Consider the following 21,867-nt stretch of genomic DNA (forward strand, 5'->3'; position numbering starts at 1 on the left):
AATATAAACTTTTCTTGCACGTAATTACATAAAATCTGGATTTTCCAGAATTAAATGTTACACTGCTAAAAGGAGGAAGCTGCAGTTCCCACATTGCCCTGGATTCGATCAACATTTGTCCAACTTTGTTTTATCATCAAATGCAAGTGTTTGCCTTTTTCTTCCAAAATACATTTGGACATGTTAGTTTTGCTGATTGCTTAACTTAAATGTTGAGTAAATCCAGACCATTTTCTTGAGACAAACCAATTTTGAGGCCCATCTGATTTGCTGCACAAGTCGTATTCACTTCAAATCCACAAGTATCCTTCCCTTCCAAATCAACTTTTATTTAATTGAAGGCAATAACAGAACGGGATCTCGAATGATCGATTGTTCCAACTGTCAATCAGCTGCTGGCTTGGAATGGCGTTTCCAAAACCCTCAGTTCTGCGATTCTGCTATACCAGGAGTCAACACGTCTTCAAGCGACAGAGCCTACAATCAAATAGCAAGGGCTTCTGACGCCACTGCACGTATTGTCTTTGGGCACACGTCTCCCATTGGTCTCACAAATTACGAATTTTTTTCAGGTGGCGGGTACGTGACTTAAATGACCAAAACGACATTCGGAAACTGTACAAGCATTTAATTTACAAAACAAGGCTTCATAATACACAGCAATAATTAGAGGACTCCATTCAAAACACCCCCAGGGTCCGTGAGGAATGTTGCCACGGGTTATTCTGCAGACATTTCATGTCTCCGTGAAGCGCAGTAAAGTTCCCGATGTTGTTGGTATGCTGAAAATGGAAAACAAGACGCACAGTTCAGCGACAGTGGATTGGTACAGTTTACTTAACTCTACTGAAGATTCACAGCGCCAAACAACAATCTTACCATTCCACTAGGTCGGCCCCAATTATGTCATGTATGTGGTATTTCATGTCAAATTTGACTTGGGCTGTAGTCCGCCTGCTCTCCAGGTCTGACCGTAACACTTCACCGTATTTTGACTTTTTGATCATGGCCAGCACCGCTTTGCGCCCTGCAGAAAACAGCAATGCCACAGATTAGCCCTTAACACATTTCACGGTGCACAACCAGCTCTCAAATCTTTATGACCAAAACCTACCCCGAATAAAATATTTTGTGAACCTTCCAGAATTGGGAATAGAAAGCCACCAGCTGCCTGCATCTCTCACGGTCAGCACCCCCGACTTCACGAGCTGTCTGGATGAGTTCACATTGAGGACGACCATTAAATGTAGACGACATTATAGGAATGTTTAACTACATTCTGGGATCTTTAAATTTCAAATGGAATATTTGAAATCACAAAAAACTTGGCTCCGTACGTTATCTCCGTGTCCGTGAAGAGAAACTTCTTGAGCATGATGTCTTTGTTGAAGCTGAGCTCTGAACAACAAGACAACACGTTGTCCAAAAACTTCTCCACGGTATCTAGCGTCCCTCTTCCGGCTTCTCCGGCCAGTACTTTAGCCCTGTAGTCCGATGTGAAAATGAGGCCGAATGTTTCAGAATCGAAGCCGAGCTGGAACATCAGCAACTCTCCGCGTTCCCTCAACTCGTTCTTTCAACAGCAGAGAACGATAACGTCAGAATCTGAATACACCACGCAGGTATGATATGCCAAACACTGCTCACTTTTCATCGTTAAAAGTAAACAAAATTTCACAAAATTGTATTTGACAGCGTGAAGAAAATACCAAAATAGACTGGGCAATTAGGAGCTTACCAGCTGCCGGTCAACTTGAGTCTTGTCATCGTGTATACTATACAGTTGATGCTTCATGACAATTGGTGGCAGTGTGTCGTTGAATAGTTTGCGGGGAAAGAGAGTCATGAGGTGCTGCAGAGACGCCTTGACATCTAGAGGTCCCTCTAGGTTTTAAACACACGGAAAAGAAAGCCATTAGCGACGACAACATGTTTGCAAATTAGCCAACTAACATCAGCTCAAGTTACCTAGCAAGCGAGTAACCTGATTTTGTCAAGCTCTTTCCCCAACATAGCTAGCTTGGGCATCCAGACAAAGTTACACATTATCACTTATCTAACTATCTAAACTAACATTTACCTCTGTTTGTAGAGAGTTCTCCATTTTCTTGTGCTCCAAAATTGTTTTCTGTGCCAATCTTTCGTCTTTTCACTGTGAATGTGCTGGAGATCAGCGCTCTTTTTCTATTCATCGCTGAAATGTAATATAAAACATGAATTAGCTAAAGCTTAGCTAGCCTTTAGGCTAGCCAGCTAAACTATCTATCCAACCCCCGAACAGCTGTCAATTAACGGCTACTTAGCTAGCCGATTTAAATAGTAGCTGTCTTAATTATTTGTGAAATAACGAAAAGCATTACTTAGTCTATAGTTTTTATTTTACACCACCCCCGTTGTGTAGTTGTACACATTAAGATTAGTTAAATCAGGAAAACTACACAGGAGTATCAAGCAACCATAATTTTGATACGACAGTGGTCCAAGAAATCGCGTACTTTTTACACATTTGTTTTATGGTGTCTTTACAACTGAAAGTCATGTGTAATACCACCACCTACTGTTTGGAGTGTAAACAACGGATGCCATTTGTCTATCGAGGAAGACGCAACTTACACAGTCAACGACCAAAAGGAAGCTATTATACAAACAATACACCAATTTATCCCAATAATTGATTTAAAATCGGAATTAAGAAATAATTTGTTATTTTAATCATTTTTTTCATTGTGATACTGAGAAAAAACAAGACATAGGCTAACTACCGAACCTCATATCCTTTTATTTGAGACTGGTGATCCAATTTGCCAGAAACTATAATTTATATAGTATAAAGATTTTGTTTTCACATTTAGTGGTTCCAGAAAACAAGAGGGTTTTATTTTAGTTTTAGTTCACTTTTAGATTTGACGGGTCTACACTCCTGTAATGTAGGTGGCGATATACGATTTACTTGGTGCAAAGTCCAAACCAATAAACTACCAGAACAGCGACTGCATGTATCTACTGATCTAAATAAAACTGGATTGGCTATGGGTCCCCATTGATAGTTACATAGTACATCTCGATCATATACAGACCAGTGAGTCAGCGACATAGGGCGTCGTCAATATTGAGCTTCCGTACTGTTTTCCTCTTGTTAGCTGGTATAAGTTAGTCTAATTGTGTATCTTTTATTTTGAAAACATCCTACAGCAATCATCACAATACATGTCGCAGCTTGAGACACCGTACGTCTGTGCTTTAATCTTGTTTTAGGAAAACATTTACCTTTGTTACCTATTAGCCTAGTACTAGCTAGTTTTCAGTTCATGTATGAACGTTTCGAGCTAGCATGTTACCTTATCAGCTCAAAACTTGAGAAAATGACTCACAAAGTTATTGGCAAAATATACCATCCTCAGCAGTCTGTAGCTAGCGTTTGTGCTAGACTAGCCGACTAAACATTTTAACTGTACGATAATCTATTTGCCTCAAAATACTATGTACGTCACAGACACCAATAGCTGGACAACTAGATAATTTGTCTGGCTACGTATTTTTCATCTGCGAATCAAGTGTTTTAGAAGAAGTATGAGTCGCCACAACAACAGACAGGTGTCCTCGTACCAAAACTACCATGGCCAACATTCATCGTTGAAAAGGGACGGTGAAGATTCCTGTGGAGAATTTGCTCAACGTAAACTGTCAAGACCCAGTCAGGACGTTACCGCTAGCATACCTGCTGCTGGCTCGATACCCTCTCTCCAGACTCTGAGCGCAAGGCGGCAGATGTACGAGAGGGATTTCCCGTTGTACAAACAGCCGGTGGAAGTCGGGTGTTTCTCCCTAGATTCGGAGCGCAGGTTTTATAACGACGATAGGCAGCTGCGGTACTACGTGGAACCAGAGAGAGGCCCAAATTTCAAGCTGAGTGACGGTTATCCTGACCGGTATGTGAAGAGGGATGATGGGGTGAAGGAGCGTCTTGACCACATTCTGAAGTGGATCTTAGCGAACAGATCCAAGCTTGAGATGTCCAATGCTGCAGCGACCCGGTCATCCACAACTTGGTAAGCCGGGGCGCCACCAGGGATTTTTGGCCCCATGAAAAGATGTCACATTGGGCCCCACCACCCCAGAAAATCCTATGTTTTGATATTTCGAGGGTCCCTGTCATTCAGGGCCATTGAAATTGTTCTAACGTACCTCCCTTACTTGCCTCTGATGGTAAGGGGCAGTATTTGCATATTGTTTAACTGTAGGAGTAGACTACTGTGAACTTTATTAAATGCACAATCTCACTGTTCTGATGAGCCGAAACATCAAAATAAGCCACTGTGTCACTGAATATTGAAGTTGAATTTATAATACATTCATATATACATACACTACGGTTCAAAAGTTTGGAATCACTGTAATTTTTGTAATGTTTTTGAAAGAAACTGATGATTTTATTCGCCAAGGTATCATTGAATTGATCAAAAATACAGTCAAGACATTGATAATGTTACAAATTTCTCTCGTACCAAATGGCCACATTAACATGAATACTTAAGGATGAGGTAGCACAGTGTGCTGTCAGTACACTGGAGTAATGGCTGCTGAAAATGGAGCTTTGCAATCATATGTAAAGACTGAATTTAAAAAGTTCAAACAGTAATAGTAATTTGTAACATTATTGTCTTGGTTGTTTTGTTTTTTTGAGCAAAGTAATGCTACCTTGGTGAATAAAATATCAATTTCTTTTAAAAACATAAACATTTCTCAGTGGTTCCAAACTCATGAATGGTAGTGTATGCTGTTGACATGTGCCAATTCAGTATTGCATTGCTACCTCTGGGCACATGCTAGAGATTCCCTGTTCATACTGCAAGTTAGGTTGCAAATCTTGCCGTCCTCAGCGCTTTGGGGGTGGATTTCGTCACGTGGCGGGGCCACTTGACCAAGCTGCTCACCACGCCTTACGAGACGAGGGAGGGCTGGATGCTGGCGGTGACGCGCCTCGGCGGCACGCTGTACGTGAGCGAGGTGGAGACCGAGGCCGCCCGCCGGGACCGCGAGGCCTCCTCGGCGAGGCATCAGGAGATGATGTACTGGGGCTACAAGTTCGAGCAGTACACCTGTGCAGGTAGCAGAGCCTTCTGGGGTTTAGCAGAGCTGCGTAGTGCGTACGCAAAGACACACACCCGCGACGGGCCTATGTTTGCAGGTAGAGCTGCGTTCGGGGGGGTTCACCAGTGCACGTGGATTGCCACCGTTTCTTGTGTGCGCAGTTGGTATGGTTAAGGCCAATACAGAGCGTAGCCAGAAGCTAATGGTGCTTGTTTTTACTCTGCAGCCGAGCCCAGGGGCCGTCCAGACGCGGGGGGCGTGGTCAACACCAACGAGGCGTTCTGCACGGTGGTGCGCACGCGGCTGGCTGCTCACTCGCTGCTCTTTTCCGGGGAGGTGGACTGCCGGGACAGGGATCCCGAAGCCCCGCCGGCCCCCGCTTGCTACCTGGAGCTCAAGACGTCAGCTGAGATCTGCACCCCCAAACAGCGCAGCAACTTTCACAGGTTTAATACAGCTGTGCCTCCCACTGGCCACTCTCTGTTTCTGCTGCTCCTCAAGTTCCCGACCCCTCAGCAGGGGAAAGCAGTAACCACAGTTACCCACTAGATGGTGTAAATGGGTAGCTAACTGATGGAGTATATGCCTTCTCTGGAAGCATAATGTTACTGTACATGCTGCTTTGGCCTTGAAGTGTTCAGTGGGAGAGTATCAGAAACTTCCCTGAATTTCCAAAATATTCTCATTTCACACAAAAATTGTTCATGGTGACTGAATATACAGAACTGGTGAAAAAAGCTGTTCAGTCCTGCTTGTAAATCTTCAGGTTCAAGCTGCTGAAGTGGTGGGCACAGTCTTTCCTTCCTGGAGTCCCCCGAATCGTCGCCGGTTTCCGTGACGATGACGGAGTAGTGGTCTCCGTGGAGACGTTCCAGACCTCTAAAATATCCCAGCTCATTAAGGTTGGTGAGCATATCCCGACCAGGTCACAAGAGCCCAACAGGCGACTCTTGTGGTTGTTAAAGAGGAAGATTCAGAAGGCTGTTTCTCAGGGATCACGGTCATGATGGGTTACCTTTTGCCCCATGTAGAATGAACACAACTGCTGGAAACCAACCGTCTGCATGAATTTCTGCTCCGACTTCCTGTCCTTTGTCAAGAGTGTGGTGAGGGAGGATAACCCTAGGTAAATATGACAGATGAGTAATGATAAATGTGTTCTTTTCTCTTCTGTTGAACATCTGGCAGTGTGTGGTTGTGGCTGGTAGCTCAGCATAGCGAGGGCATGATTGGCTGTAGCTTGGTAATTAAAATAACGTTAGAACGGTGATGTGCATGCTTATCCGTGCCAAACAGGAAGTTTTCTGTTGTTCTCTCAGGGTGGTGTACCTCTTCTCCTGGGAGCCACACAGAGACGTCTCCTACTCAGTCCACAGGGACACGCAGTACTGCTTCCTGCCCGATTGGTACGTGAGCAGAATCACACACCCCCAGAGTGGAGAAGGAGCTGGCCCACATCGCTCCCAAACGCTTGGCAGAGGGTATAATAGCCATGAATCTACAAAGAACCCTCAGGGGCATTGAGGCCTGTGTGATTTTTGCAGCTGGCCTGTGTAATCTCGCACATTGGTCGTTTGCTTATCCCCTTGCGTCCCAACAGCGAAGTAGTAACCGTGGAAACTGCTGACACAAACTGCTGGTCAAGAATCCCTTCAAATGTAATCAAATTGGAAACTGAGCTCATCTCTAGAAATTAAAATGTAAAAATTGCCTCTTTTTTAATTTTTTGTAAATCATTCAAGAAATAAATGGTTGGTTGCTTTCTGTCAGTAGCATTCGCTTTTATTGTTATTTAATATGAAATGAAATTGGGTCAGTTTTCCAGTATGTATGGAGATGATCATGATTGTGAATCATCACTGAAGCCATAAAAGAGCAGGGACGACAGGAGGAGAAACTCAAGGGAGTGAAGTTTTTGCAGAGTAGAAGTGAAGGACACACCACCAGACCAGCACCTTCCCAAACTGTGACCCTTTTATTTCTCCTAACAGTAGGCTGATTCCATAACAAAAAAAAAAAAAAACAGTACATTCAGTTAATTTAGTACAAATTACAACAAAATTATTTTTTTAAAAGATACAAAATGCCATTTTAAGATTAATTCAAGTTCAGTATTGCATTAGCTTTATGCCTGAAACTGCCAGAACACAGTTTCTGATCCCAGTCTGCAGTGTATATAACAGGCTCTGAGACTGGGCTCAGTCTGCACTGTGTATAACAGGCTTGGAGACTGATCCTAGTCCTCAGTGTGTAATACAATGTGCTGCAGTGGTGAACTGCAGAACGTGCTATGGAGTAGGCTTGTACAGTACAGTAAATCATAAATATGGTTTATGGAAGGGAGACTCTGAGCTTACTCTCATACACACAGACCTCATGAGAGAGCTACAGAACTCAACACCTTGAGACGCTACTGAAACTCATCAAAATGTAAAATCTATTTCATAAATACATCTAATTTTATGTTCCACTTCCTGAATAAAAATTCCCCAGAAGGATATGGAGCTCTGTATTACTATAGACTAACCAGATGGTCAGCTCTGTGTTCTTAACATGAAAGTACCGTTGCCCTTCTGTTCGAGCCAAAATGTTACAATTTAGACACCATTTCATAAGCAAACACGGCACCAGAAAATCCTGCTACTAACCAAAACTTCTTGTAGTTAAAGGAAACTGTTAAAGGAACTGATGAGATCCATCTGGCTAGTTCATAGTAATACCTATGATGGAGCATTACTTGCCATCGTGTTAGCATTATATTGACAGTTTGATTCACAGTTACTTGCTCATAATCAGTTCTGTAAAAGTACTATGTTACGTAATAAGGTTATGATCACAGTGCTTCTGGCTTGCCATCCACTCACTTCAGTGAGGCAGATATTCATGAAGTCCTTTAGCGTACACAATGCTTCAGATCATTCTAGCCATTTTCAAACATCGAACACGGAACGAGGGAATCATAACGGCTAACATCCTGCCATATTTCAGTGTGCACCCACACCAATAGGAACTTCAGAAACTTTCAAAAAGCTACACAACAGACTAAACATGCCCGTAAGTATTAGCTGGTCTTGAGCCAGCAACTTTCCCAGAATGCCAATTCCAGGTCCCACCCACACGTGGCCACTAAACGGTGAAGTTCCGGTAAAGTTGCCGGGGAAGGCCCCATGCATGGTGAAAAGGGAGTTCTGAGGGAGTGCCTGCCAGTCAGCGGATAGCGTGACAGTCAGACATTAAGACACATCCGCCAGTGGACGAGTTTACATTAAGACCTCAGTGATGGGAGGAATGGGGTTTCATACGGGGATTAGATTTGTATATTTGACTCGCAGTCCTGTACACAAGTGCTATCTGTATGATTTTTCCATGGTCCTGTATACGAGCGGATATAAAGAGGCCATAGCCAGACTCTAGGTCACTGGTATTCAAACGCTGGTTTTCGTTCCAGCCACAACGGCAATCCTAGAATTTTAGCAAGCTGTCAATTTTTCCTATTTAGGCGCTTTTCATGTTTAGAGGGATTATTGACCTTCTTAAGCTACATTGTCAGAAATGGCTATGCGGTCCATGAAGAATAAAAGTCCCATTTTCGCATTGTGCACCAAAGAAAAACTAACAGCTTGTTAAATCTGCTGTGGCTGGAACAAAAACCAGCCTACACAGGGGGTCCCCAGGAAAGAGTTTGAATACCAGAGCTCCAGGTGCTTTATGGTTTGAATGTGTATGATCCACAATTTCCCCTCTCTCCTAAAGATCACGGTTGCAGTCACACACTCTGCAGTCTCCCCTGACTGCTCTAGGTGACCCATGTGACGCATGTGGGCCAATGAGATATGCAAGCACCTTTGGTGGGAAGGGTAAAGTAAGGCATGAGGGAGAAAGCAGTTTGTGTGTGATAATCTGCGGGTCATTTCACAGGAAGCAAGTCAAAATGAGACTCAGTGCCACTGGAAAAAAATTCCCCACCTCAGAAGTCCTATATGGCCTCTGAAAACAGTTCCATAGTCATAACACTATGTTTGTTTAACATTTTTACAATTCTTGCCCATGATCCAAAAACATATGGGGGGAGGGGGCGCAGTTAGGGTTCAGCACCAAAGAAAAAAAGTAATGCCAGAGACACCCCCCCCCCCACCATACTGAAACTCCAGACTCCATCTATAACAGGAAGTAACAAAACAATTTTCAGGAAGATTAAGAGTGTATGTGTGTGTGTGTGTGTGTGTGTGTGTGTGTCAGACAGGAGGTAGAACAGAAACGGCCCCGGGCTCGGTGGCGGTGCTGATCCGGTAAGGCCCGGTCGGGGCCTCAGTGTTTCAGTTTGCGGTTCAGGCCCATGACCCTGAAGGTGGCGGTGGTGATTTTCTCGTACACCACGAACATCAGCGCCGCGGTCAGAACCGTCTGCAGGAGCTTCGCCTCCAGGCCTTTATACAGACCCAGCACCCCGTGCCTCCTGCCAACCAGAACACAGGTCAGAGGTCAGCACAGCACTGCCACACTTCCCTTTACCACATTATAACACTTAATCAGCACACAGTTCCCTTCAAACATTATTCAACTTCATCAGCAGCGACATACTTCCCTTTACAACATTAAACACTGAGCACTGACCCACTTCCCTTTACAACATTAAACTTCATCAGTACTGACACACTTCTGCTTTGAATGTTAAGAGCTCCTCAGTAGGTGCACGTTTCTCACCTGATTCGGTCCATCAGCAGGTACACCGTATTCCGCAGACTTCCCAGCAGCCCACTCTTCCCTTCCGCTTTGTACTGTCCAAACTGCGAGAGAGTCAGAGTCAGGGCACTGTGCTATGGGCTGTTCCAGGATCAGTCAGGACGAACCAAAGGTTCAAAACTCTGTTCTCGGAGCTGCTTCATGATCAGATGTCCCAATTATACGTGAAAGGTTCAGTTATGTGACATGTAGCTGAGGTATCTATAGGCATGCTGCGCTCCTGCTCAAACTTCCCTGTCTACAAGACTCTAAAAATCACAGAACACAAAATGCTAAGAGATTCAGTAATTAATTGCCATTAATACCATTAATTGTCATTAAACTATTATTAAAACCACTATTATACTGCTGCTGCTAGTAAATACTGTTATTAATGTGCTGGCACAATTCAGTGAAGATGTGATTTATTCTCTCACCCTCAGTATGGCCTGAACAGTCTGCAGAGGGTATGTTGCTGTGGTGGCGATGGCTTTGGCTGCCGCCCCGATCAAAAAGATGTCTGTCGAAGAAATCTGCGAAAAAAACATCACAATTTAATTACTGCTGCTTTTGCCATTCTATTCCACAGCCTGTACCATTCAATTCCACAGCCTGCATCAGAGTACTACAGCCTTTTGCATTGTACTTCTGTCTGCCTGTCTGTCTGCCTGTCTCTTACCTTCCTGCCCCCCCGCCCTGCCCTCCTCTTCATGGCTTCATAGAACATGAACTGCATGGCGGGGTTAAAGACCAGGACCAGTGAGGGGAGCACCCCATTCCACAGTGTGGACACGCCCTCATTCGCAATGATCTGGGAGAAGGCATCTGTGGAGGAGACCAGACCATCATCATCACACCAACCAAACGTGCAAGTCTGTCACGCGATTTACATGCAGACATGCACAGCAAATGTGTAAACTGCACTCAAAACACATTATAATTATTAATAATAATATTAAGATAATTTTTATTACGATCATTATTCTTCTCAAGTACTTGCCAAATATGCCCTTGTAGTGAGTCTGGTGCAGGTCCTCATTCCGGAACTTGGCCCCCTGCAGTTTGAGACGGGTGTTGACCACCCACATGGGCGTGGTCAGGAGCACATTTACGGCACCTGTGGAGAGACCGCACCCCCTCAGCACACTCGTACGTCTCGTTCCGAGACACCATTTCCCATCAACCCATCAAGAAAATGGCGGCAGTGGATCAGTGGGAACTACACAACGTTACTCTGTGCTTTCCTCCAGGAGCTGCCTGTTCTTCCACTCACTCAATTTTATACCAGTGATCAGAACTGAGTCTTATACTTATTGATGCATTGTCTGGCCACACGAATAAAGGTAACACTGAAGGCAGTCCAGTTTTTAGAGGAGACTGCCTTAAGACCAGCTCTGCGCTGCCTGTAGAAAAGAGGGCGTGGTCTCACCGGAGATGAAGCCCATGAACAGGTCTTTGCTGGGCCTGGACTGGACACCACCCGTCACCCACATCCTCTTCAGGGAGTTGAAGGTGTAGAAGTACACAAAGTTGGAGCAGCAGAGGCTGGAGATGACGGGAAACCAGCCGCGGTACAGAGACAGGCTGAAAAGAGGTGGAGGCCAGTGACCAATCAGAGTACGGGATTTGAGCTTCTGACCTCTGACCCACATCAGGGCTGGACATGCTCAGTGGAGCACAAGTGGTTTGAACCTAAAGTCTCAAACCATCACCAAGGTCCCAGGACACAAACCAAAAATATTTTGGAGAACAGGCAAAAAGACTATTAGAAACTATTAACTATTAATTCCATAAATTACAGTTATTCCGTATATGGTAACTGTAATGCACCCTTAAACTCTTATAATACCATAAACCCTGAGAGCTGCTGTGGGTGACTAAACACTGAATGACATCAGACTGAAATCTGCTACAAGGGTCCCCTCCATTATGGTTACTTCACACATTACACGTCTAATCTCAGATACGCTATTACACTAAAGCCTATCTGAGCACAAAGGAGATTTTTATCGATTTGATCAGTCAAGCACTTACATCCCTTCCTCCTTTGCGATCTCAGCCAGGATGATAGGGGTCGATTGAGACTTTCGCTTCTCGTCCACTGAAACAAAGAGCAACATCAGCATTACCACACTGCTGTGGTTCAGACCCGCCTGCGCTGATGAATGCAGAATGGATACAGGAAGCACTCCACAAAGGTGCACTGCAGCACAGGGATAGTCTGCAAAATACTGCCCACCCAGGGGTGCCCAAACTAAGGTCTATTCAGCAGAATGGCAAACCTGTTTCCCTTTTAAAACATGCTGTCTAGTGACCAGTGTGTTCAGTGACTGGATTTTAGCCCCCAAGATGACAAAAGAGCCATCTACTAGGTTACCTAGACCAATGTTTCCCAAAACTGTCCTGGGGACCCCCAGCCAGATCCAATTTATTGATGTGTTCCAACTCAAGCACACCTGATGCAACTAATGAAGGGCTTGATTCCTAATATCAGGTGCGCTTGAGGTGGAACATCAAATACCTGGATCTGGCAGGGGGTCCCCAAGGAGAGGTTTCAGACAGACATGAAGGCGGCCTCCCGATTTGTAAGTTACACAGTGGCCTTGTAGAAATGCATCCTTATGAAACACGTTTACACAGGTCCGCCTTTAAGAGGCGCGGGTAGTCCTCACGCACCCCGTCTTTTGACGGCTCTTACCTTGCAACCGTATACGGGCTGTGTCCAGCGGGAAGAACACGCTCATCGCAGTCATGCTGCCCTGCAGACAGAGGGCGCTACATTAGGCTACATTACATTGATGCATCGCATTACATTACTTTAGCCAACTTTCTTATCCAGAGTGACCTACAATAAGAGAGAACATCAGTGCATCCACTTGTGTTATACGAGTCACAGCGCTAGACCGGGCTAAAGCAGTTCATATAAATGAACTTATGCCAACCTAGAGCCATAAATAATATTGCATATCCATAGGCTACAATTACCATGCGTATAACACCATAAAGCACGCTATAACAATCCGCAAGTAATTTCAAGATTAATTCATTTTGAAACCTTATGTCACTTGCTTATGTGCACATTCAATCAAATAGGCCAGCAAGGAGTTTGGAATGTTGTCTGAAGCCACAAGTTTTTCCACACATGGTTTCAGGATTACAGAATTGAATGCAGAAATTCACTGACACAGAAAATTCACTGTAACTGTAACTGACACTGTAAACCAGAGCGCTAAAATACAGGCCATTTAAAATAGGTAGTGTAAATTTAGCACGTGGGAAGGCATGTTGTCTGTTTACAGCAGACCTTTGCCAGAGCACGCTTAGCACATTAACCCCTTTTCAATGAAATGTAAAATCCTGTTGGGCCAGACTAAATCTATGACTGTACATTGCCCATTATCACACACGGCTTAAGATGATTTAACCCACTAGGCACAGTTATAAATGCTGTGAATGACAAACTGGAGAGTATGTGCTGTAAATATAGTTTGGTCTGTTTTTAGAATATAAAGTAATGAGCATCTCTCAACTGCTTCCATATATGAGGTTGATAAATTAGTGTCTCAAGTGACTTAATCCATTAAATCAGTGGTGCCCAATAATGTGCCATGGAGGGCTGTGAGAAAGCAGGTTTTCATTCCAACCAATCGCATCACCTGCTGATTTCACTAATTAACACACCTTTAACCAGAGAGGAGGGAACCAATTAGCGAAGTCTATACAGCACACTCTTGGCCCGCCATGGCACATGATTGGGCACCACTGCTATAAATTATGTCCTGAACAAGTGTGCATGATTACAATTACTGCGCATGTTGAGGGCAAAACATTGGAGCTCCAATTAAAAGTGAAAGGGGAATATCAAAATATATTTTACCAAGACTTCCGGAGAAAAAAAACCATTGTTTCACGAACTGCTGCACATAATGAAATTTATTTGCACAAAAAAATGGATCGTTGAGATTTTAGGTTGTTAAATCACCCTGGTTTTCAACATTGAATTCAATGGGCATCAAGCTCTTTTACCCTCAAATATGCGCAGTAGAGGCTGCTTCCTGTTACTTCCCAGATTTCAGCCACTGAATTGTACAGGTCATTGGCTTCAGGGCTTGTACCCTAGTACCCTCTCCAGTTGTTATGTACACACTATGTTTGTACCATGCCACACAAACAGAAGCGACCGTTTAGTTTCTCTCATTCAGATTAAATGAAGTTTAGTTATCACAAATCCCTTATTCCCCATCACACACAAAAAAACAAAGTTAGTACGGCAGATGCTGAATTGACCGGTTGTCAGGCTGCATTACAAAACGCCTTAAGTACTTTCGGTTAATGACTGCACCGGAGACATGCACGGGAGTAGGACAAAATCACGGAACAACGTTAGGTGAGAATTATATTTTCATACACTGGTAGGGTTAGTAACATGAAGATTGCTAGCCGTAGATCCCTATCTAATTTGCTGAATAGTGCAGCTAACAACTACCATTGATGGTGTACTAACCAACTGTGTTGCTCTATTACTACCGTTGTCATTATAATCACTGTCATTAAATTAGCTTGCATGCGATCTGTAGAGAGGTTGAGAGAGTTGTCTATCTCTTACCATCGCGCCCGCAACCGCATGTACAAGGGTCTCGTAAGACAACAGGCCGACTGTAGCACCGCCGTTGTCTGACATTTTCGCGTCTTCAAAAGAGTCCTGACACTTGACAAGAGCACCCGATGGAAGGCGTGACCGGAGTCTTCCGGAGTCCTGCAACTACAAAGCCCTCACAACGATCAGAAGCGGTAATGACTCCTTTTCGTACTCTCTGGTAAAACCATAAGCAAATCACTGGACGTCAGAAAGGATGGTGGATTAAACCAGAGACTGTAGGATTAAATTTGCATTTCTTGGTGTATTTATACAATTTGAACAATTTTACTAGCGCCATCTACCGGAAAGGAGTGTGCTTGCGGAATACTGGGGCTTCGTGTCCTATACCTATACCTGCCCTGCTGTCACCTGCCAGGCCTCCTTTGAAAGATAGATGCAGGCCTAACCTATATCTATGTTGGACTCACCTGGAAAAATAAAGGATAAACACATGAATACATACAGGCCACTAGAGATACATAATGCTTCAGATATATTTTTTACGAGAGCTAACTTTTTAGCATTAGCAACTTTTACGCAAATCATTTTGGAATTCATGTTTTATAATGTGCCCCACATAGCCTACCTACATAACGTGTTAACAGAACAAATCAAGATTGAATTTTCTGTGTATAAGCTTCACATAATATTAGGCCTATTCTATAACACAACTGAGGCTATGAGAAGTAATATGCTCATCCGTGTAGTTTATTTCCTAAATAGCGTGACACTTTAAAAAATATTTTAAAAATATACAAAGAAATACAATTTCGTTCCACCTGAATATCATTCAAGATTTTTATGAATAGGACGCGCAGAAGACCTAAATTGCCTCCTCATGTGTGGGCTATTGGCCGGTTTCTATTCAAATTGCTTTTAAACATAATCACAATGCCAGATACACGGGTTCGTCCATAAACCAGGCGATATAACTGTGCGTATTTGCCATACGACCTTAAGCCGACACTGCCGATCTTTAATGGACTTTGGTTCCAATTTATGGTGCTCTTTCGGTGTTGGTGACGTCCTCTCCAACTACTTGACAGCTCACACTACATCCAACAAGCTTTTTTCTTCACAGCGTGCGGAAAGTGAGAGACCATGCAGAATATGTTCTGCTGAAGCGATTCGTTTGCAGGCTTAACGGATTGATGTTGACTGCCACTATAAAGCTTTTCAAAATCTGTTGCTAATAAATCGTAGTAAATTATGTCAAGGTACCATAAAGCTGCCATTGATGGCTATTTGGACCTCTTGAAAGAGGCGACGAGGAAAGACCTGAACGCCCCAGATGAAGATGGCATGACGCCGACACTTTGGGCGGCTTTTCACGGTCACGTCGAAGCGCTTCAGCTTATCTGTAGCAGAGGGTGAGTCTGACATTAATTTATATAAAATTTGATTATGTGGAATTTTGCGCCATAAAAAGCCACTTAATGTGATTATATAACAACTGGGCTAACAGCAGAGAACAGAAAGCTTCCCCTATAGGCTGCCAGATCTGAAATCAGAAAACTTATCCAAATCAAGTTTAGAGGCAGGCAATAGTCTATTGTAAATTGGTAAACGTAAACTAATTACGATTGAATGTAATCGTAAAAACTTACATGCCTCCCCTGGTTTGCTGTCGAAGGTGTTGGTCAAATAGATTTCTGTAGTTTGTAAAAGTCTCCTGTAATGCAGATCTAGTCTATACTTCACTTCACAAAGGACTTAAAATACAGAGACCTATCCTTGATCAAAATGCGCTTAATAGCCTATACATTACATTAGCCCACAGGGATTTAGCAGACGCTTTTATCCAGAGCGTCGTACACAACTTTCTTACGTAACATTTACATGGCATCTATTTATACAGCTGTATATACTGAATGCAGGTTAAGTGCCTTGCTCAAGGGTACTCCAAAATATGTAGAGTATAGAGTGAAATTTCCTATTTTTGTAAAACGCTTAAGGCATTAGGATTTGAGATCTAAATATTAATATGATACAAAAGTACAGATAACCAGCTTTTATTTCATGGTAGCAACATGCGTTCATGTTTTAGCAATTTACAAAAACAGTGCTGACCATCACCAAACAATTGGCGAGCTGTTGACTTGACACAATTATTGTAACTAAATATTATATATTTTATTGCTTTGGTTTACTTTTACGTCCATCCATTAGGCCTTACCTTACTTTTGCACAGTTGATAATGAGGGGACAACACACAAACAGCTGTTTCTGTTAAATGGTAAAACATATACGCATTTAAACACAATGAAATAAAACCCGATTGTACTTTTGTCTCATATCCATCTTTTGATCTCCAATCTAAATGCCTTAAGTATATAGCAAAAATGAGAACTCCGTTCCAACACTTTTGGAGGGTACAGTTAGCTACAACCTATGGCTATTGCAAATCCATCATGCCCGGACGGAAGGGAAAATCGCCGAAAGTAAAAAATATTTCAAACATTATTTCAGTAAATGTGTACTACATTGTAAAACGGAAATGTTGCTAAATGAATCATGCAATTTCAGCTTTTAAAAAGTTGTTACAGCTTTGAAATAGTTTGTTTGAAATACTAAAACATAGTTAAACTTAATAGATAAAGACTTGTGAATATTTGAACAGATTAAGTTGTCTCATCAAAATTCTATCAAGACTGAGTAAACGGAACTTTATTGCTTTTCAGTGAAAACATAATTATTTAAAAGTAGACAAAGTTATGTCAACAAACAAGGAGCTGCAACAAAGTAGCTGACCATGATTATGACCAAACTTTTACGTGATCACTAGACAGAAATAGCCTAAATAAATCAAACGAACGACGCGCCTATGAGTTATGACAGTACTGTATATAATTAATGGATACCAATGTATGTCTGTAATTGATGTAAACGGAAGCTACGCAACGCAGTAGACCTCTTGTTTGTTTTTGTTATTTATTTTTTGTTTGTTTGTTTTTTTAAAGGCTAACAAATTTAAAATGTATATATTTAGGAACCAACGGTTGACCGTTGAAGTCGGGCCTATTGGGCATTTTAAGCGTGAAGATCTGACTTCCTCATTCCATTCCGTCCATAAAATGAGAAATGATTACATCTCGCTTCTTCCATGAGCTTCCGAACTCTAGTGGAGGTGCGTTAACAATATCTGACTGGATGTATTCTAGCACACTATTAAAAACAGCAGCAAAAACAATTAACGGTTTGTTTAGAAATGCGATTCCCTTGAGTCATTGCCAATATGTAATCAGGCAAAGCAAATTATGCAAATACAGAACAATAGGCTCCGTTATTTCCCAACAGAACGTAGCCTATTTCCTTTTCGTTTTGATGTTCCGAGCCAAAACTTCGTATTTCGCTTCAATATTCTCAAGACTGGGAACACACTATTTTTGTCACTCACTTTAATGAATAACACTACTGCGATACAAAGAATTGTAGATATGTATTTTCTTCTGTTCGGCAGATTGCAATAAGCACAGGAATCTTACTAATTTGGAACCACGTGTCAGAGTCTTTTGTCCAAATTTTAGATTGTACAGACATGCTTGACTGAGCCTTTTAATTGCTGTACGGTACAGTGATTAAATCAATAGAAACGAAATACAATAAAAAGATAAACTGTTGCTAGGCTGGTGCGATTAGGAGTTTTATGGCCGTAAAGGAAACCAACGAGAGGACTTTCATTCTTAATTGCTCACCGATTACCAAAAGAGTAGGCCACATAATATTCACAAGAGATAGCCCTGTATCACAGCCGCTTTTTCGCATACAGATAGAAAAGAAACTTTAAGGCACCAGGCTGATTTCTCTTTAAAACCTTTTGAATTACAACATAAACACCCCTCAGTGTTGAGTTTTCTGTGATTCTACATAGTGATACATGAAATTCATTCAACTACTTTCAAATTATTTCTTATATTAATACTTACATTGTAAATAATGGATGCTGTGTTAAAATGATTTATGAAAAATGATTTGATACTTGAAACACAAATGTGCATTTAACCCTTCTGTCTGCTGAATTGGCTGTGTGTGTGTGTGTGTGTTGTGTTTGGTGCTGACGGTATGACTGGCCTTCATCTTCATTTCATTCTTACAGGGGAGACCCCGACAGGAGCGACATTTGGGGTAACACCCCGCTGCACCATGCGGCCAACAATGGCCACATGGCCATCCTCAGCTTCCTGGTTAATTTCGGGGCCAACCTCTTCTCCCTGGACAACGACTTCCACAGCGCCATGGACGTGGCGGCGTCGCGCGACCGCATGGACTGCGTGCGCTTCCTGGACACCGCCGCCTCGCAGCAGACCGCCCGCAACGCCAAGAAGGTGGCCAAGCTGAAGGAGCAGGCCGCCAAGGAGGCCGAGCGGCGGGTGAAGATGTGCGAGAAGGTGAAGAAGAGGCACCAGAGCAAGATGGACCGGCTCCACCGCGGCTCGGCGCTCGAACCCGGCCCCTCCGGCCACCCGGGCACCGGCACCGTCAACGGCGTCAGCGAGCAGTTCGACAAACTCCTCGCCTCGGACGCGACGGGCTCGCTCTCGGCTCGCGTCAAGGGCACCCTGCAGCGCAAGTTCGGCAAGAAGGAGAAGGGCGTGGCCGAGGGCCAGGGTGACAGAAACGTCATCTTCGTCAAGCAGGACAATGGCACGCTAAGCAGGCCCGGCTTCGTGGATGTCTTCAGTGAGCAGGACGAGATGGAGGACGGGGAGGAGGATGGGTCTAGGGGGATTGACGAGGACGACGAAGGCGAGGAGGAGGAAGAGGAGGAGTCGGGCCCGGCCAAGGAGTCCATATTCAACAGGCCGGGGCTGGGGAACATGGTGTTCCGGAAAAACTTCTCCCTGGAGATGGGCGTGGAGCCGGAGGAGTTTGCGGGTGCGGACGGCGACGACTTGGGCTTCCGGATCCGCAGCGAGGTGTTCCAGCCCGAGGAGACGGGGGGCGATGCGGAGCCCGACCTGCCCTGGAACGACGAGGACATTGGGCTGGACGAGGAGGACGAGGAGATGTCGCCACTGGCGGGGTTCTTGGCGGCGCTGGGCCTGCTGGACTACGCGCCGGTGCTGGCTCGCGAGCAGCTGGATATGGAGGCCCTGCTGCTCTGCTCCGACACCGACCTCAAGAGCCTGCGCATCCAGCTGGGGCCCCGTAAGAAGATCCTGGAGGCCGCCGCCCGCAGGAAGTCCGCCCTGCAGAACCCCGGAGCCATGGCTGACTGCTCGCTGTGAGAGAGGAAGAGGAGAGAGGAGGAAGAGCAGGAGTTCAACAGGGTCGATTTGGGGTTCAGCGTGTTCAGCGTGATTTTAGGGATTTTTATTGCCATGGAAACTGACGCTGTCGCTGTATGGTTCTTTCCACTGTAATCAGCATGTGTGTGTCTGAGTGTGAGCATTTCTTAATGATAGTTTCCAGTACATGAAGTTGCACCTCTTAATTAATTAATAGTGTGATTACACAAGAGGGTATCCACGCAATAGAATTGAATTTGTGTATGTATCAAGGATCCAGTGTCGACCAAAAACAAAAACCTTAGTTTATATGTCATTCAGACATCATCTTCATTTCAGTCATGTGTAGCAATTATTTGTACATGAATTTTTTTCTGTAAAAAAATATGATTAAAAATAAAGTTAATGTATGTACACCAATCGGTTTTCAACCCTGACACAGTAACTGAAGGAAACATGATTGTACAAAGCATATACGTTTCCTATAGCCCAGTCCTCCATCAGATGAGCATGAGGCTTAAAATAACTCAATCTTTATAAAAACAAACAGTGGAATGTCTTCTGTGTCTAGAGAAAAGCTCCTTACCCAGACTCACAGGGACTGGCCCAAAATAAGGAACACTGCAGCACACTGAACTCAGGGCAAAAGACACTGTTTAATGAACCGGGGAGTCGTTTCAACATCTACAACACTACAATCTTTCTCAGAGTCAAAAAACACGATTCGGTCCTCTTTTTTCAGCTGGCCTGAAGGGCGTTGGGTATCTTCCTTGTATAACGTCTTCTGTGTCTATTTGTTAGGAGTAGGACATAGTATGATGCACCAAGTGTGCAGCAAAAAAGGAGTCTGTGTATCTGCGCAAATATTTGCTAATGAATGGCTTGGCGTCCAGTCTCTCTCTCCAGCCAGATCACAACATAAGTTTGGAGAGTGACATCATCATCTATTGGACTTCCTCTCTACCGACAACGCCCTGTTCACTTCACTCCACTGAACATACATTAATTTGAAACTGTATGCTGCATTCTGCTGCTGTGCATTTTATATTGAATATTGGAAGAGAGTATTTAATGGCTGAGGTAAATTAGCTTTTTATTGGAAGTGAAATTTCAGGTCTGTCAATTAACCAGGTGGTCTTATTTAAGGGCCTTTTGGGGGGCCTCATAATGGTGAAACAATTGTTATTAATCTTCCTTATCACTCATAAATGGTAACAGAATTTTAAAAATAATATGCAGAAACCTAGAATCCTTCAGCTTTTTCAGCTGTTTTGGTTTTCCTATGATATCCATACTCTTGCTGTAATGAACATGTACATCATCATCACCATCATGATCATCATCACACTATTTCGCAGCAAAACAACATTAAGAATAGCTAAAATTGGAACACTTAGATCAACCAAATATATCTCCAAACAGTCCCAGTAAAGAGTCCCACGCATTCATACACACACACACATACAAATGTTCACATGTTGAGCCAGCAAAAATCCACCTTAAAAAGCACATTAATCTAGTCCAATTCAAACACTAATGACAGTAATGAGTATGAAAATAACACACAAGATGCCAGTGAGCAGGTCATGGTCATGTGACAATCCCATTGCAGATGCTGATGCTCTGCTCATTTAAAATATTGCTGTACCATCAATTTCAGACAAAAAACATTTGCAGTGATCCAACCCCACTGTGAACCAATGACCATATAAGCCGGTTACTCAAGTGCAGGCCAATGGACCAACGGACCAACTCCAGGTCAGAGCATGAGCAAGGCCGCTGTATTTTGAGTGGGAAAGAGTTTCCACCTAGAGGCAAAATTAGCCAATGTGAACAACAGTGGCAGGTCCATCCTATGCATGTTTTTTTCTTCTATTAAAAAAAAAAAAAACAATAGTTTTAACAGCAATGCATGAGCTATATTTATACCCAGGTAATTAACTATTTTATTAGACAACAAACCCATTGGTCTTATTGTATATTAGTAATTTATATAAAAACTAAATAAAATGACACAAGATGCTGATCAGTTTGTAGAAGTTGGTTAACAACTTGTTTGATCTTTGGTCACGAATTCTGTAGAACTGTCTTCTTTTCTCGGCCCAGCTTTCCAATACTTTTTGATTACGAGTTCCGGTTACAGTACAGAAGTGAAAGAGCTTCCTGTATGAAGTCGTACTGGCATTT

General features: G+C 43.3%; 4 protein-coding genes across 6 annotated transcripts; 2 read left to right on the top strand and 2 right to left on the bottom strand.

Annotated features, from left to right (window-relative positions):
- Nucleotides 1-613: 613 nt before the first annotated feature.
- On the bottom strand, nt 614-3,860 carry LOC135243784 (inactive serine/threonine-protein kinase 19-like). 3 transcript variants are annotated; one of them, XM_064315810.1, is made up of 7 exons: nt 3,719-3,860; nt 2,081-2,194; nt 1,739-1,884; nt 1,338-1,573; nt 1,115-1,212; nt 880-1,027; nt 614-782 (listed from the first exon to the last, which is right to left on the bottom strand). In XM_064315810.1, the coding sequence occupies exons 2-7, from the start codon at nt 2,190-2,192 to the stop codon at nt 737-739; spliced, it is 786 nt and encodes a 261-aa protein (XP_064171880.1). In that variant the 5' UTR covers nt 2,193-2,194; nt 3,719-3,860; the 3' UTR covers nt 614-736. The 3 variants fall into 3 exon arrangements, with proteins under 3 accessions (XP_064171880.1, XP_064171879.1, XP_064171881.1); XM_064315809.1 differs by lacking the exon at nt 3,719-3,860 and adding an exon at nt 2,361-2,501; XM_064315811.1 differs by lacking the exon at nt 3,719-3,860 and adding an exon at nt 2,388-2,473.
- Nucleotides 3,076-6,860, top strand: dxo (decapping exoribonuclease). The gene is made up of 6 exons (XM_064315805.1): nt 3,076-4,049; nt 4,881-5,107; nt 5,318-5,537; nt 5,858-5,993; nt 6,123-6,217; nt 6,411-6,860. The coding sequence occupies exons 1-6, from the start codon at nt 3,571-3,573 to the stop codon at nt 6,613-6,615; spliced, it is 1,362 nt and encodes a 453-aa protein (XP_064171875.1). The 5' UTR covers nt 3,076-3,570; the 3' UTR covers nt 6,616-6,860.
- A 183-nt stretch (nt 6,861-7,043) lies between these two features.
- slc25a17l (solute carrier family 25 member 17-like) lies at nt 7,044-14,698 on the bottom strand. The gene is made up of 9 exons (XM_064315808.1): nt 14,420-14,698; nt 12,512-12,572; nt 11,848-11,914; nt 11,243-11,397; nt 10,814-10,930; nt 10,493-10,638; nt 10,251-10,346; nt 9,796-9,878; nt 7,044-9,547 (listed from the first exon to the last, which is right to left on the bottom strand). Exons 1-9 carry the CDS (start codon nt 14,492-14,494, stop codon nt 9,400-9,402), a joined length of 948 nt encoding a protein of 315 aa, XP_064171878.1. The 5' UTR covers nt 14,495-14,698; the 3' UTR covers nt 7,044-9,399.
- Nucleotides 14,699-15,365: 667 nt separating this feature from the next.
- anks4b (ankyrin repeat and sterile alpha motif domain containing 4B) lies at nt 15,366-20,100 on the top strand. The gene is made up of 2 exons (XM_064315807.1): nt 15,366-15,822; nt 18,549-20,100. Exons 1-2 carry the CDS (start codon nt 15,662-15,664, stop codon nt 19,678-19,680), a joined length of 1,293 nt encoding a protein of 430 aa, XP_064171877.1. The 5' UTR covers nt 15,366-15,661; the 3' UTR covers nt 19,681-20,100.
- Nucleotides 20,101-21,867: the final 1,767 nt, after the last annotated feature.

Source organism: Anguilla rostrata, chromosome 17, assembly GCF_018555375.3.
Source record: "Anguilla rostrata isolate EN2019 chromosome 17, ASM1855537v3, whole genome shotgun sequence".
Classification (NCBI taxonomy): domain Eukaryota; kingdom Metazoa; phylum Chordata; class Actinopteri; order Anguilliformes; family Anguillidae; genus Anguilla; species Anguilla rostrata.

Bases quoted from the DNA above. Each gene is read 5' to 3' on its own strand.
- anks4b (XM_064315807.1), top strand. From the start codon at position 15,662: ATGTCAAGGTACCATAAAGCTGCCATTGATGGCTATTTGGACCTCTTG. The intron at 15,823-18,548 runs GTGAGTCTGACA...TCATTCTTACAG, and splicing joins CAGCTTATCTGTAGCAGAGG to GGGAGACCCCGACAGGAGCG.
- LOC135243784 (XM_064315810.1), bottom strand. From the start codon at position 2,192: ATGAATAGAAAAAGAGCGCTGATCTCCAGCACATTCACAGTGAAAAGA. The intron at 1,574-1,738 runs GTAAGCTCCTAA...TGCTGTTGAAAG, and splicing joins CTCAAGTTGACCGGCAGCTG to AACGAGTTGAGGGAACGCGG. The intron at 1,028-1,114 runs GTAGGTTTTGGT...TGTTTTCTGCAG, and splicing joins CACAAAATATTTTATTCGGG to GGCGCAAAGCGGTGCTGGCC.
- dxo (XM_064315805.1), top strand. From the start codon at position 3,571: ATGAGTCGCCACAACAACAGACAGGTGTCCTCGTACCAAAACTACCAT. The intron at 5,108-5,317 runs GTAGCAGAGCCT...TTTACTCTGCAG, and splicing joins CGAGCAGTACACCTGTGCAG to CCGAGCCCAGGGGCCGTCCA. The intron at 5,994-6,122 runs GTTGGTGAGCAT...TGCCCCATGTAG, and splicing joins AAATATCCCAGCTCATTAAG to AATGAACACAACTGCTGGAA.
- slc25a17l (XM_064315808.1), bottom strand. From the start codon at position 14,494: ATGTCAGACAACGGCGGTGCTACAGTCGGCCTGTTGTCTTACGAGACC. The intron at 11,915-12,511 runs GTAAGAGCCGTC...TCTTTGTTTCAG, and splicing joins AGCCCGTATACGGTTGCAAG to TGGACGAGAAGCGAAAGTCT. The intron at 9,548-9,795 runs GTGAGAAACGTG...TCTGGTTGGCAG, and splicing joins CTGCTGATGGACCGAATCAG to GAGGCACGGGGTGCTGGGTC.